The sequence below is a fragment of the Capricornis sumatraensis genome, chromosome 1 (genome assembly GCF_032405125.1).
Source record: "Capricornis sumatraensis isolate serow.1 chromosome 1, serow.2, whole genome shotgun sequence".
Taxonomy (NCBI): domain Eukaryota; kingdom Metazoa; phylum Chordata; class Mammalia; order Artiodactyla; family Bovidae; genus Capricornis; species Capricornis sumatraensis.
The window spans coordinates 7,860,136-7,874,829 of NC_091069.1; the positions used below are offsets into that span (position 1 = coordinate 7,860,136).

At 50.7% G+C, this 14,694-nt stretch overlaps 1 protein-coding gene across 8 annotated transcripts in view; it reads right to left on the minus strand.

Moving 5' to 3' along the window:
* The window catches only part of ODF2 (outer dense fiber of sperm tails 2), a 30,020-nt gene extending 16,040 nt beyond the window's left edge, over positions 1 to 13,980 (minus strand). For 2 of the 8 annotated variants that reach the window (XM_068972283.1, XM_068972281.1), the window contains exons 1-7: positions 13,817 to 13,980; positions 11,011 to 11,101; positions 9,764 to 9,832; positions 4,965 to 5,135; positions 3,924 to 4,084; positions 3,164 to 3,293; positions 2,474 to 2,605 (exon numbers count right to left, since the gene is read on the minus strand). In XM_068972283.1, the coding sequence (XP_068828384.1) occupies positions 2,474 to 2,605; positions 3,164 to 3,293; positions 3,924 to 4,084; positions 4,965 to 5,135; positions 9,764 to 9,832; positions 11,011 to 11,101; positions 13,817 to 13,980 (918 nt within the window). Of the gene's footprint in view, positions 1 to 2,473; positions 2,606 to 3,163; positions 3,294 to 3,923; positions 4,085 to 4,964; positions 5,136 to 9,706; positions 9,833 to 10,043; positions 10,158 to 11,010; positions 11,102 to 12,455; positions 12,488 to 13,816 lie in introns of those variants that run through there. The other 6 variants (XM_068972277.1, XM_068972276.1, XM_068972279.1 and 3 more) reach the window with 6 other exon arrangements.
* Between the last annotated feature and the right edge of the window lie 714 nt (positions 13,981 to 14,694).

Consider the following 14,694-nt stretch of genomic DNA (forward strand, 5'->3'; position numbering starts at 1 on the left):
GCATATACCACGGTGTCTCCCCAGGACTGACACAAACAGTAAGAATGGCTGGGTCAGAAGTTTTGTGATTTGTGACAGCTGAATGCCCTGCAAAATGCCTGCAATGACTCACACAGCTTCAAGCAGGATGTGAGCGTACCGGGCAGTAGCCAGCCTCTACCTCTTGCCAGTCTTGCCAGCATGAACCCTTCTGTTAATTCGCACTTCCCTAACTACTAAATAACTCTCATGCTTATTTAGCCACTTAGGCTTCCCCTTCCCCAGACTGCCTGCTCACACCCTTGCCCACTTTCGCACTGGGCTGTGTCTTTGTGAATCATCTCTATTCTTCCTCCTGGGCACCTGAACAAAGTACCCCTAGCAGAAGGCTCACTCCTCTTTCTGTTTCAGTCCCTCAGTTCATCTTGACAGGCCAAAAGAAAAGGGCTCCCTGGTCCCGAAATGTCCCGGGGACCCAGGAACTGAAAGAAGAGAGCACTGTGGTTTCTCCAGCAACAAGAGGCAAAGAACACAGGACAAAAGCCTGGACCGGGAATCCAAAGCCTGCAGCTGATCACTGCAGGATAGCCATGACGCCCTCTGAGCCTCCAGGAGACTCTACACAGACTAACACGCAACCACAGCAAATCCCCCACCCTATGGAGCAAGGCACTGTCACCACGCCCATTTCACAGACCAAGAGACTGAGGCTGGGAGAAGTGAAGTCAGCTGCCTGAGATCACACAGTAAGCAACGGCAGAGCTGGGCCCAAAGCCAAAGGACTCCAGAGCTGGAACACTGCCCCCACTGCTCTGAGCACTCCCCAGGAAGCACTGAGATGGGGGTGCAGTCCTGAGGGCCGCACAGGCAGGAGGAGGTGAGCGCCGAGACAGAACTAGGGACACCTGCTATGGTGGGAGTTTAAATTAGCTGACCCTTCACCTCCAACTGGAGAATCTGGGCTTCCAGGCTGGTATAATAGAAGTAAGAAGGCAAAAAGGGGAAAAAAACCGGTAGGAAGAGGTTTTCTGAAAGCCCTTCCAGTCCCAGGACAAGCAGTAGCATCATCCACCGTTTATCAAGCACCCACTGCGTGCTGGTAGTACATACAATCCTCATCCAGGCAACATCTCTAAATCTCTTACCACCCCATGGATGCTATTCCCATTTTATAGGTGGGAAAACTGAGGCCCAGAGAGGTTAAAAATCACCCCCCATGAACACTGAACTAGAAATGAGACAGAAATATTTTAAGAGGATAATTTAGCTGTAACTAGTAAAAGTCATAGAAATACATTCTGGAAACTCTCAAGTTTCCTGGACACCAGAATAGACCAAACGAATGTGCAAAACAACACTGCTTGTGAGCGCAAACAACTAAAAATTGTCTTCATCAATGGAAGGGTGAGCAAATAAGTTGTGGTACTGTCATAAAACGGAATAAAGCAGGGAAAATAAACCTTAGGTTTTAAGGATAAAAATGGATAGATCTCAGAAAAACATTGACTGAAAAAAGCAAACTCAGAAGAATACATATGGAACAATCTTATTTATGTCAAGTTTGAGAACATGCTAAACTATACCATACGTTGCTTGAGGATGCATACCCAAGAGAAAAACTATCGGATAAAGCAGATGAAGTTCCCCTCTGATGGGAAGGAGACGAGGTCATTGACAAAGGAGACCAAGAGGGATTCAGCTGTGTGGACAAGGTTTTGTTTGGATAGCAGGTACCCTATCATTTTAAACATTAATTTTTAAAATAAAAACAAAGGACGTTGACACTGCTTCTTAAAAAAAGATGGTAAAATAAGAAAAATAGGGAATTTCCTGGCAGTCCAGTGGTTAGGACTCTGAGCTTCCACGGCAGGGGGTATGGGTTCGATCCCTGGTCAGGGGTCTAGGATCCTACAAACTGCACGAGGCAGCCAAAAAAAAAAAAAAAACCCCTAAACAAGCAAACAAAATCTAAGAAAAATACCATCTCATCAGGACTGGCATTTTGAGACTCCCAGGTACCCCTTTGGGTTGAACCAAATGGGAAGAGAGCTGTTTATAATGTTAGTCTTTTCAGAATCATTTGCTAACATAAAATATATTTCAGAGACCTTTTTTTTTTTAAAGAAAACAAAGTGATATCATACAATGTATCTGCCAGCCATTAAGCCTCCTACTTTCCTAAAACTCAGGTCTCCTCCCCTGCCTGCTTTGCCACACGAACCCTGGGATGGGCTAATACCCATCCCTGACTCCCCACTCCCTGTTGCCCTTCTGACTTCCAAGGTCCTTGTACTGCCAGGCCCACTTCAAAAAGGAAGCCAGCCTGTCTACCAGATGCCCGGCTTTTCATGTGATTGATTTCAGCCAATCTTCCAATGACCCCTCAGGTCAGGCATGCACCGAGAATATTTTCTTTTTAAAGACAGGAGCCTGCAGGGCTGGAAGGGCCCAGGTTCTGTATGGGAGCCTGGGTGGGGCAGGGGCCACCGCTTACCTCTTTGCAGTGTTGTTCCCTCAGCAGGTCTCGGAGAGTGCGGTTGGTCTCTTCAAATGTGCTCAGCTTCTGCAGGAGAAGTTCCTTCTGCCTCGTTAGGGTGTTGATGTCCGAGCAGGTCATCTGTTTCTCCTGGAAGACAGGAGGCAGTCTTGCCAGGCACAGGGGGAGAACGGAAGAGCTGGCACAGGGAGTTTCCATGGGGAACTTAGGAGTCCCTGGTGCCAGGAAGCCTGGGCAAGAAGAGCTGGGCAAAGGCAGCTGCAGGAGGAAGACCGGAAGGGATGGGCTGGAGCTAAGCCTGCCGACAGTGCCAGGTGGAGAAAGGGGCTGGAGAGCTCAGTGTGGGCGAGCGCAGTTAGGGCAGGCTTCCTGGAAGAGGTGCACTTCCTGGATGATACACTTGGTGCCTGATACTTGCAGGAATCAGACAGATGCCTGGATTTACTGTGATCCCAGGAGACCCATGATGACATCTCCTCGGAGGCCCCGGCTACCAAAGGTCATCTTCGAGGGTCAGGCCCCAAAAGTGAGAAGAGGGGAGGGGGTGTTGAGGAGTTAAGAGTGCCCTGCCCTGGCCTGAAGATGTCATAAAGTCAGCATGATGACTGCGTAAAGATCCCGCCACAGTCTGCAGGTGGCCCCTCTCTGGGCCCAGCCCTGGGCTGGGCGGCTCTGGTGGCCGCTTACCGATTTCAGTTTCCCGATGGTGTCCTTCAGGGCCATGACTTGTTTGGCAGCAGCAGCCCCGTCCATTTCAGCCTCCACCAGCTTGGACATGAGGCACTCCTTCTCCTGCTGGAGGTGTTTTTTCTGCAGCCTGGGGCCAGAAAGAACAGGACCCTGTGAGCCGCCCCCCCAGGGCCCTGCCCACCTGAAGCTCTGAGGCTCGCCTCACAATGCCCTGCGAGCCTCATCTCCTGGTCAGGGCACAGGAGTGGGGGAGGGGGGCAGGGATGGCCCTTCAGGCCTGCGCGGCCTTCTGGAAGGAAATTCGGTCACCAGAGCGGGGCCTCCATACCAGGTGACGTGCTGCCACCTGCTTGTCTCTCAGAAACCAGTGTCACCGCAGCCCCCGGCTACTGCCGAGGCCACCTAGCCACCACCTTCAGATCCACTTCTGAGCTCTCCCCTCCACTCTCCCTGCATTTGGTCACACCGCTCCCTCGCTTCTAACACCCTTCAGTGGCTCCCAAGTACCTTCAATGCAAATGCCTCCAAGTGGGCACCGAAAGCCCTTGCCAACCTCTGTGGCACCCCTGCCCTTGGCGCACCCTGTTCCCCTCGCTCTGGCCCGCTTTTTTCACTTCTCAGTCACAGACTCCTCCCTCCTGTTTTTCTCCAGAAAGGTCTCCCCTATCCCCTCCCCCAATGCACTCTGCAGGGAGTCAGGAGTGCGTTAGCGGCCCTGGGGCCCGGCGTGCGGGCAGGCGCCGGGGCGCCGGCTCACATGGTATAGTCCTTCTCCTCCTTGATGCGCTCGATGTTGTGCCGCAGCACCGTGTTCTCGTGCTCCGTCTCGGCCAGCTCTTGGGCCACCTCCTCCAGCTCCTCCTTCCGCTCCTCCAGGAACCTTTTGGCCATCTGGCGCTCTCCCTTCTGCATCTTGACCTGTGTGGGGGCACGCAGCCAGGGGCCACTGAGGGGAGGCGGCCCCTCCCCACATCTCGAGGCCTGTCGCTCGGGACCAAGGCAGGGCACCTCGGAGTGAGCGTGCAAGTGTCATGGCCGGGGGTGGGGGTCCTCTGGGCGCAGCTCAGTCAGGGCGCCCAGTGACCCTGGGTGGTCACTGTTCCTCTCATCTCCTTGCTGAGGAAATGGAGGGGGCGGCGCCTGGGTGACTTTCTGCTTGGGGAAGGAGCCAGGATACAAACGGTGGTTCAGCTGGCACACCACCGGAGGAGGTATCACTAACAGGCCCCAACCCCGCAGGCGGGGAGGAAGGCAGGCCTGCTGCCAGGTAGCCACCAGCCCCAGGTTCTCTGGGGAGGGCCTGTGGGCCCTGGGCATAGGGGGTGACTAAGGACACGGCCCCCACAAGCAGCCACAGCCTGGAGTCCACTGCCACGTCCCCGCCAAAGACACAGCCCAGCAACTGAGGACAAACTTCCTTTGCCTCTCTAGGTCATTGCTTTGTTTTTTTTTAAACTTCTCCATAAAAACAGAAAAGGCCCTAGGGTTCAGAGGCCCTAGTGTTCCAGTCATTTCATCTCCAAAACAGGGACAATAATACCATCAACTTCATTTACTGTTGCAAAAAAAAAAAATCAAACCAGGCCATCCATACAGAGCTCCCGGCAAGGTCAGGGCCAGGCCCGGGCTGAATGCTCGATGGAGAGGAATCCCAGGTTGCCCTGACTACCTCCACAAGGGCCTCTGAAACCCTGGGAGGCCTGCAGAGGCAGCTGGAAGGGGGTGTCCACCAGGACCCCACCTGACGGTCTCCCGCGGCCTCGGGACACTAGGCAGTCCAGACCCCTACCTCCCTCACCTCAGACTTGAGACAACCAACCGCGTTCATTAAACTGTCAATCTTCTTATCATAACGGTTCATTTTACAGTGACCGGAGTCGTCATCTTCTGTAGAGAGGTCACTTAACCGCATCACGGAGACCAGCTTTTCTGAAGATGGTGGCGTGATCTCCAGGCAGTGAGGTGGATTCTGATGTAGAGGAGGGAGAAATACATGCGTTCACAAGGCAGAACTGCAGCCACTGGTCCCACCAGCCCAACTGCCCGCTGGGCAGTAAGAGTTAAAACCGCTAAAGGGCAACCACAGGGACCCCGGAGGAAAGGACACACCAACCTTCTTGGTGGAACGTTATCTCATTACCTACCCTCGCTTAAATGATGTTTCTGAAGCTCTTCTAATATAGAAATAAAAAGCCTGCGTTGTTACAGTGTCAAGTTTAAAATGAAGGACATAACAAATTGGCAAAAATGGTGATTCCCAAAGCTGGCAAGAGTTTGGGGCAGGAGATACTCTCAAACACCTTGGGTAGACATGAAATACGGCAAGTTTTTTAAATGAATATGAATACATGATAGTGGATAATTGCAAAGGCACACAAAACTTTTCTAATAGGTATTTTAAGGACAAGTGGAGATTTGAATTTTGACCCAACACTATATGATTAATAAATGAAGTTGGGAAAAAAAAATAGAAGTGAAGTTTTTAGGATTAATCATTGCTATTTTGGCATGGAGAAAATGGTTTTAGAAAAGCATACAGACTAATTTAGGGTTAAAATAGTGTGTCTGGAAAATATTTACTTAAATATATCAACAGAAAAAAATATTTTTAAAAAATGCGTGTGCCCCTTGGAGAAGTTTATGTAAAGCTGAGTAAGACCTTTGAGACTTCAAAAAGAAATTCTAATTTAGGGGCCAGCATTTCCATGTGGTTTTGATACACTGAACTTTTTGACTCTCTCATTCTATACATTTATTCCAGTGCATTAAGTAATTGTTATTTCTCATTATTTGCAGTTTTTTGCTTCTCTTAAGCTAAGGTGGTTAAACTTCTGTGCCAATTTCTCGGGCAAGACGATGGCTATCAGGAATAAAAGGATGTGTTTTACAAGCATGTAGCTGGTATGTCAAACAAGTAAAACACATAGGGTGCAATTTTAAAATGTATGTGTTCTTTATCCCAATACACTGTATTTTGAGGGATTTATCAAGAATAACTAAGAATGTGAATCAATATTTAAATTCAAGGATACAGATATTTAAATTAGGATATAGATAAATGTACAAGAAGATAGTACAAGTTAAAAACTTAACAGTACACAGATGTACACACGATGGAATAAGGCCTTAAAAAATAATGTATAATCTAAATATAGTCAAAATATGAGGAAAAAAAGGTTGTTCAATAAAATATAATCCCACTGCTACAAAAATCAGAAGAATGAGTATATTCACAAGAAAAGATCCGGAAAGCTGGCACCTAAAGTTACAGGGGTCTTCTCAGGGTGGTGGAATTACAGGTCTTATTTACTTTCTTCCCTGGGCTGATTTTGATTTTCTGATTTTTCGACAATGACTGTGCGTTGCTTTTATATGAAAAAAAAGTTATTCTTAATCTATAAAAGGAGGACAATAGGAAAATATATAGATGGTACGATTATAATTAAAAAAAAGAAAAAACTCCGCATCAGAAAAAGTGATGATAAGTGCACCGAAACAGTAACAGTTTCACTGGTTTCGTTCAGGGGTGGGAGCGAGAACAGGACCAGAGAGGGCCTTCTGGGGAAGCTGGTGATGCGGTTTCTGGAGGCGACAGTTACACAGTTTGTAAAAAGCCATCAAGCAGCACGCTTCTGATGTGTGTGCTCAAACTACAAGTGACTGTCTCTTTTATGGTATTTTCAATTTTCCATCATAAAAACAGATGACTTGCTTAATAGTAGAGGGGGAAAGAAAACTCAGACGTGCTTTCTCCCAAAGATATCTTAGCTACCAGAAGAGGTTTTAAAAATCAAACAATAAAAAAAAAATTCAAACAAGGATCCCCACATCATACAGCAGCTACTGGAGTCCATGTCCAGCTCCACCACAAACTTTCTCCTCCTAAGGTCTTTTCTCTCTTGTCGATAATGGAAAGGGTGGGCGGAGGCCTGCTGGGAACATGGAAGGCCACTGAAAAGTGGAGAGGAGCTATCCGAGAGGACGGCATGAGAGACAGCTACTGCTCAAGGGACAGTCAGGCACGTCTCTGGGCCCCTCCACTTCCAGGAATCTGGGGGCCCAGGCCTGGAAGGGGCACTGAGCTTTCCAGAGGGGACCACAGCTCCTAGCAACCCATGTCAACAGGAAGTCCATTTCCACAGCGGCATGACTTTTGATATTTATATTTCAAAAAACTACCTAAGTCTCTTCACTAAAAATTTAAAAAGTGTTTTAAACTATAAAATACATTATGTGATAAACACATTTGCGGCTGCTGCTGCTGTTAAGTCACTTCAGTTGTGTCTGACTCTGTGCGACCCCATAGACGGCAGCCCACCAGGCTCCCCCGTCCCTGGGATTCTCCAGGCAAAAACACTGGAGTGGGTTGCCATTTCCTTCTCCAATGCCTGAAAGTGAAGTCGCTCAGTTGTGTCCGACTCTTAGCGACCCCATGGACTGCAGCCCACCAGGCTCCCCTGTCCCTGGGATTTAGGCAGCCGCAAAAAGATAAAGCAGTAAAGCCTCCCACTCCCAGAGGTAATCACTGCTTACTACTTCTAGTACTGCCTCCCAGAAAATGTTTGTACATACAAACATATTCATACACACATCAACACACAGATGTCCTTTTCTGCACAAACAGGGCCACACTCTCCATGCTGCGCCGCTTGGTGCTTGGAGAGACATCCACCTTGATCTAGCAGTGGTTGTGTGGCATTCCATTGCATGGATGCACCTTAATTTTAACCAATACCCTCCTAACAAACAGTTAGATGGCGTCTAATTTTTCCCTAATACAAACAACGCTTCAGCAAACATCCTGTCACATACAGATTCCTGTGCTCTTCTGTGACTTTTTGAGCATCAATTCCCAAGTGCAGAACTACAGAATCCATGTTTAGATAAATGCTGCCAAACCATTCACTCAAAAACTATCTAAAAAGATTTGGTGATACCCCCATATGCTTGTCAACAGAAGATATTCTGAATCTTTTCAACTTTTTTCCACTCAACAAAAATGATAGCTTGCTATTTTTTCAAAAATGTAGTTGGCTCTAATTTACATTTCACTGATTGTTAGTGAGGTACACGTGGTAGAAAATCTTAGAAATCATTTTAATTCCAATCTTCCTTGGAGAGATATGTCAGAACACTTTTCATGTACTCCTGAGAATACCAAACTCCCTTTGTCTCTTAGGGATTAAATGAGTCAGGGAGTCAAGAGCATGAAGTATGAAGTAAACTTCAAAGTAATTATGATTATTTCTAATTTTAAAAGTAATAAGCTCTCAGAAAAAGAATAAATCTTTCAAAAAGAGCAGGCATCATTCTCTTAAGATACAGTCATCCCTTGGTAACCACAAGGATTGGTTCCAAGACCATCATGGATACCGAAATCTGAGGGTGCTCAAGTCCCTTATGTAAAATGGTGTAGGATTTGCATGTAACCTAGACGCATCCTCCTGTACACTTTAAATTCTCTCTAGATTATTTATAATACTTGATACAATGGAAATGCTATGTAAATAGTTGCTGGCACACAGTAAATTCAAGTTTTGCTTTTTGGAACTTTCTGGATTTTTTTAATCTCTGGAAGGTTGAATCCACAGACACAGAACCAGCAGATATGGTTGGCTGACTGTAGTCTCAAGGCCTTTACTTGTCTCAATCATGAGACTTCAGTCTAAAACACAGCCACAGGCCTTGTCTTATGGTTGGGTTTCTTCAATGCAATTGACCAGAATGTAAGCATAGAGGGCAGAGCTGCCAGTTTGCAGCTGAAACCCCAGTGCACAGCAGTGTCTCAAGAAATGCATGAATTACTGCACAGAAGGATGGACGGACAAGCAAAACGTGTTGAGGCATGGCCAAAAAGAGACAACAATAATTCTCCTGGTACCTTGGCAACTAATACTGAAGGCACTTATTCCTCAGGAGATTGTTCCAATGTATGTTTTTTTTAAGTTTCTGGCCACTCCACGCGGCATGTGGGATCTTAGTTCCCTGACCAGGGATAGAACCTGTGCCCTGTGCATTGGGAGGGCTGAGTCTTAACCACTGCACCACCAGTCAAGTCCCTATTCCAGTGGTTTTGATACTATCTACAGAGTTAAGTGCATGGTCTCTTATGCGGGCGACCACAAAAGAGAAGATGCCTTCCTGGATGTGTACATTCTGGCATACATTTGTCAAGTCTGCTTCAGACACTAGCACAGTATTAGCTCCTCACACACAAATCAGAGAGGCTCCGGGTACCACCTCTAGAATGAAACACCCTGAGCCCTACACCTCCAGCTCTGCCACTCCCTCTGTGACACTTCACCTCTCTGAGCCTTGGGTTCTCATCTGCACCTTGGGAGAGCGGATGCAGCTACCACATCACGGTGTTGGAAGGACTCAAGAAGATTCTCGTACTTTCAGGGTTTAGCAAGGCACTCAGTAAGCGGGACCCACTGGGACGTCTCTGAGAGCTACAGCCAACCCTGAACCATACCAAGCATGAGGCCTGCTAGAACCTGACCAGTCCGAGAAGAAAAGCCTGAACAAGAATGAGCCTACCTCCCAATTGCATCCCACATGCCGGGCGGATGATTTTCCAGGGGGCATCCAAGGTACCTTGGTTTTCACCCGGACACTCCGCCGCACATTCACGGTGTCCCCTTTCATTCCGCGCTTATGAGATTTCTGTGGAAAGGGACAAACCCAGGGTCACTTCCCTACACAGCTGGCCGTGGCGTCACTCTGCAAGTGGCGTCCGCTTCCAACTCTGCAGGGGAGCCTCTTCTGACCAAGGCTACTGCTGCCTTTTCTGGGTGACTGTCCTGCCTACCTTCCAACCAGGTGACTGACCTCTGAAAGTGAGCGCGTTGGCCTCACCCCCCTGGCATGCTCCTACCTGGCTGTTGGTCGCTGACGTTTTGGAGAGTTTTTTTATGTGGACGTGGACAGGGGTGTTCTCATCCACGTGAACATGTAAGGGGGGAGTTGAAGAGCGGTCCTTCATGGTTCGCTTCAGGCAGGCGGGGGAGGACAACACAAAAAAGGTTGATCTGCGGATGAGTAAACTGGGCATAAAAAACGAGCTCACAGACTCTGGGGGCCACTGAAAGCCTAGCCACCAAGCGAGCAGGACAGCGACCAGCACTACTGGCATGCGGGCGGGAAGCGAGGCGGGTGTGCCATTCAGCAGGCTCATGCAGAGATGCCAACTGAAGAGCACTGGGGAGACCCAAGGCTGCCCAAGAACAGGGGCTGAGCAACCCGCGAGTTCTACACAAGAGCCCCAAACCCAAGGCCCCGGGGTCCTCAGAGCTCCATCTCTTTGCAAGCCTGCTGGAATGCACGGCTCCTCCTGAGATGCAGCCAGCACAGATGGAAAGCGGGTGAGGCCGCCACGCTGGATTCTGAACAGGGCATGCGGATTAGCACAAGAAATACACAGAAGGGTTAGGGTGCAAGGCACGACAAGCAGCAGGCACGTAAAAGATGATCAAGACAGAAAGCTGGAAGAAATGCCGAGATGAGAAGGTTGTACAGATTCTAAAGACAACATAAACAGGGCCAAACACAGACCCCCTCGCCCACCAGCAGCTCCTATCAGTCCCCGTTTTTTTACATTTTTTTCCTTCTTTCTTTTTGGAAAATTTGTTTTATGATTTTTGAAATTTGTCCGAAAAGATTAGGTTAAGACAACCTCCTCACACCCGGCAGCCTTACCACAGGCAAAACCAAATCCATCCATGAGCAGTCTATGTATGAAGGCACTTAACAGAGCACCTGGCCAACGGGGTGCCAGCAGAAGAGTGCGTTTTTCTCTGGCAAGGCCGCAGGTGGAGGGGCTGCTCCGAGCGCAGGTCACCTACCGTCACGGTAACACTGGGTGCGCCACAAGGTGTCCTCAAGACCTTTTTCTGCGTGAGACTCGTTACTCCGTTCTTTCCACACGATGGAAACCTGTACCCAGGCACAAGAACCAGATTATAAGCAGAAAACTAGGGCTCTTTTATTTCTTAGCTCTCCCGAAGTTATATACTTCATATGGTGGCTAACGAGCTCACGGCTAGGAGAGCCAGTCTGGAATTACTTGGCTCCCTGGACACGAGCACCAAACACTCATGGTGTGCCCGGCAGGAGGATGGAGACATGGGGCAGTGAGCATTCGCAGCGCTGGCTTTTTAGCCTGCCATTGCGTCACACGTATTGTGACCTTTTACTGAAAGGCCCAGCTGTCATCCTTTCAGGAGACAAAAAGCAGACAGCATGTGGCCAACAGTCGACATAGTAGCCTGGATGAGGATGAGAGTGCCCAGAATACTGCCTGGAACAGTGCTCAGTGAACGACTGACCTGAAACAACAGAGCCATAGGCTCCGGAATAGGCTCTGTGACTCAGTCTCATAAAATTAACCATCAGATATTCAATTAAGAGGATGGAAAATGATTATTACCTAAAATATTTCACTTGCTACCCTTTAAGCACCTAAGAGGTAGGGTTGTTATTATTTTAAAAAATTTGTAATACCACATCTTACTTATACATAAATGGCCCCCTCACCAAATATGCAAATAAAGCAAATATTTAATCTCCAAATTTTGGCAGCAGTACATCCAAGAACTCCAAGACAGGAAGGGACTTGCGATCCATCCCACCGCCTAAAAGACAGACCCCCAAAATACGACCTTGTCCTCATCCTCCATTATTTTGGGGAAAAAAACATACAACATAAAAATGCAATGAAAAATTCTCAAGCACTTTAGCACACACTTTGTTGTATGTATGTCACACCTTGGTTAAAAAAAAAACAAATAGAGTCCTACTAATCATCTAGCAAAGGAATTACCAAACCTGGATAGAGAGGTGTTTCTCCTCAGATCATTTGTGAACACTTAAAAGTCAATAGATGTGGGAAAGCTCTCTTTCTCAGTAGGCTTTCCATCAGGGTACCTGGATTCCATCAACATATGGCTAACTGCAGCATCCACTTCTTACATGGTTATTTACTCACACCTAGCCTCCTTTCAAAAAAGATTTGAGCCTAGTATTCCAGTGACAACAATGGTGATCCTATTTGCTACCAGTAACTGGGGCACCTGAGGAAAGAGGGCCAGAGGGAGGCAGAGAGGGTATCATGTGAGTGCATTTTTTTCTCCTTCCTCCTAAAAATTAGTTTTAAATGTTTTGGCCCAGGCCTTCAGTACACAGAAACAGGGAAGCTGAGAAAAGAATCCTTCAGCCAGCCGGGCCTGGGAGCCCCTGCCCACGTTTCCCCTGCCCTATTGGGCAGAGGTGCCCCCCACAACGGCAGTACCTGGGGGAGCCGCCTGAGGATGAGGCAGACATGGTTAGGCATCAAAGCCGCAAAGGTGGGCAAATGGGTCAGCAGGCTCTGGCTCAGGGGGACCCAGAGGGGCTTGTCAATGAGAATCTCAGGGGCCCGGCATCAAACGTCCTCTCAGGGGAGGAGGGTGGAAGCTTTAGGGGTGGCTGTTGGATGAAAACTTGGGAGACGCTCCTCTACTGTCCAAGTCGCACAGCAACTGTCCTGCCAAAGTTGGGGGGTGGGGTGGGGTGGGGGTGGGGAGGAAGATAGGAGAGAGGCTGAGCGACCCCGGTGGGCAAGGGCGGTGAGAGCTCTGCTCCCCAGGGAGGGACAATAGGGGGCGGAACTTCGAGGGAAAAGGACCACCACACCCAGGCCCCCCAGCGAGAGGGAAGGTGGGCTGGTGGTCACCAGCGGCGGGGGTGGTGGAAACCTGAAATGCCGGCTAGCCTTGCGAGGAAGTTGGGAGAAAACCGCTAGGCCCCAAGTGGGCCCCAGAGGGCCGGAACCGGCGCTGGGAGCTGGAGGGATATTAGGGGCGGAGCCAGGGCAACAGTCTCCTAGGAGAAGGGGCGTTCCCGACAGAATAGACACCCGAGGAGGCCAATAGCATTTGGAGGAGGGAGGAGCGGAGGCTGCCGGGGCGGGGCAAAGTGGGCAGTGAGTGGGCAACTCCCCAACGGCGGAGGGAAAAAATGCTCCAGGGACGCAGCAGCGGCGGCCGCTGGGATTTTAGTATCCGAGTTAAGACGCCGCGTTGTGGCAGGGAGCCGGGGGCAGGATTCCCCAGGAGGCCCCCTGGACCAGGGAGGCCCTTCCAAGCCAGGGAGGCAAGCCTCGGGAGGCGGTCCCCGAGGACAGCGCTTGCCTACGAGGAGCCCGGCCCAAATAACCGCCGGGCCGAGGCGCTCCAGGGAGGGCGAGGCGGACGGGGGTGAGGGTGGGGGGCCCACCGGCCGGGGCAAAAGAGGGTGAGGGCCCAGTCTCCGTCGGCGGAGAGAGGAAGAACGACCACCCACCAGCGGGCTAGAGGGACCCCGTTTCTGCCCATAGAGAGGAGGGCGAAGCCCTGCCGGAGGGCAGCAGAGGAAGAGGTGGCAGAGCGCCCTGCCGGTGTGGCCAGGTGAGGAGAGGCCCGCCCGTTAGCGGGAGAAGGCCCGCGCCGGGGGGCGGGGCGGGGGGGGGTTGGCTCGTCCAGATTCTGACCGGAGCGGGACAAGCGTGCAGGCGGGGGGCGGCCTGGGTGGGTGGGTCGGGGGGGTGTGGGCAGCAGGACCCAGCGATCCCGACGGAGGGCGCCCCTCCCCAACCCGGAGCGGCCTGGGTCCCGCCTCCCGGCGGCCTCTCACCAGGAGCGACACGGCTGCGCCCAGAAACGCCGCCTTATGAAGTCGTTGAAGTCGGAGGCCAGGGCTGTGCCATGGAGACGCCGCGGCGGATGCAGTCCGGCCCCGGCGGCGACTCCTCCCCGCTTCCGCCTCCTTTTCCGACACCCGGTCGGCAGCTCGCCCATTGGCCAGTTCAAACCCCCCCGGGAGCCTCTCGGGTTTAGCCATTTAGGCCCAGCCCCCGGCGTCACAGAGATGCCTCTCCAGCAGCAGCTGCAGCAGAAGCCCCGCCCTCTTCCGGGCGCCGCGCCGCGTCGCCATGGAGACGCGCGACGCCACCGACGGGCCCGGCCCAGGCTTGTCTAGCCGTTCAAGGCCGAGGTTAACCCCCGCTAACCCCCGCCACCGCCATTTTCACCCTGTCGTCCTCGGTTTCTCTCACTCAGGGTAGCAACCAAATTCCAGCCCGATCTCTCTAGTTCGTATTGGGCCACTGGGCTCAGAGTGAATCTGTGAAGTTGCTCAGTCCTGTCCGACTCTTTGCGACCTCCATGGACTGTAGCCTACCAGGCTCCTCCATCCATGCAATTTTCCAGGCAAGAGGACTGGAGTGGGTTGCCATTTCCTTCTCCAGGGGATCTTCCCGACCCAGGGATCGAACTCAGGTCTTTTCACATTACAGGCAGACGCTTTACCGTCTGGGCTCAGAGAGGGGTCACCAAATATGTTCGTGTGTCCGCAGCTGCTGCGCACTGCTTCTGGAAATACAGCGCTGTCTCTTCCCCTCCGTTGGTGCAGAGATGGACCCCCACTTCTGCACACCACCCAGACTCTCTCGCCATGCTGCACTGTCTGTCTTCGTCCAGGCTGAAGAAAGGGGCTGCGCATTCCCCTAGATC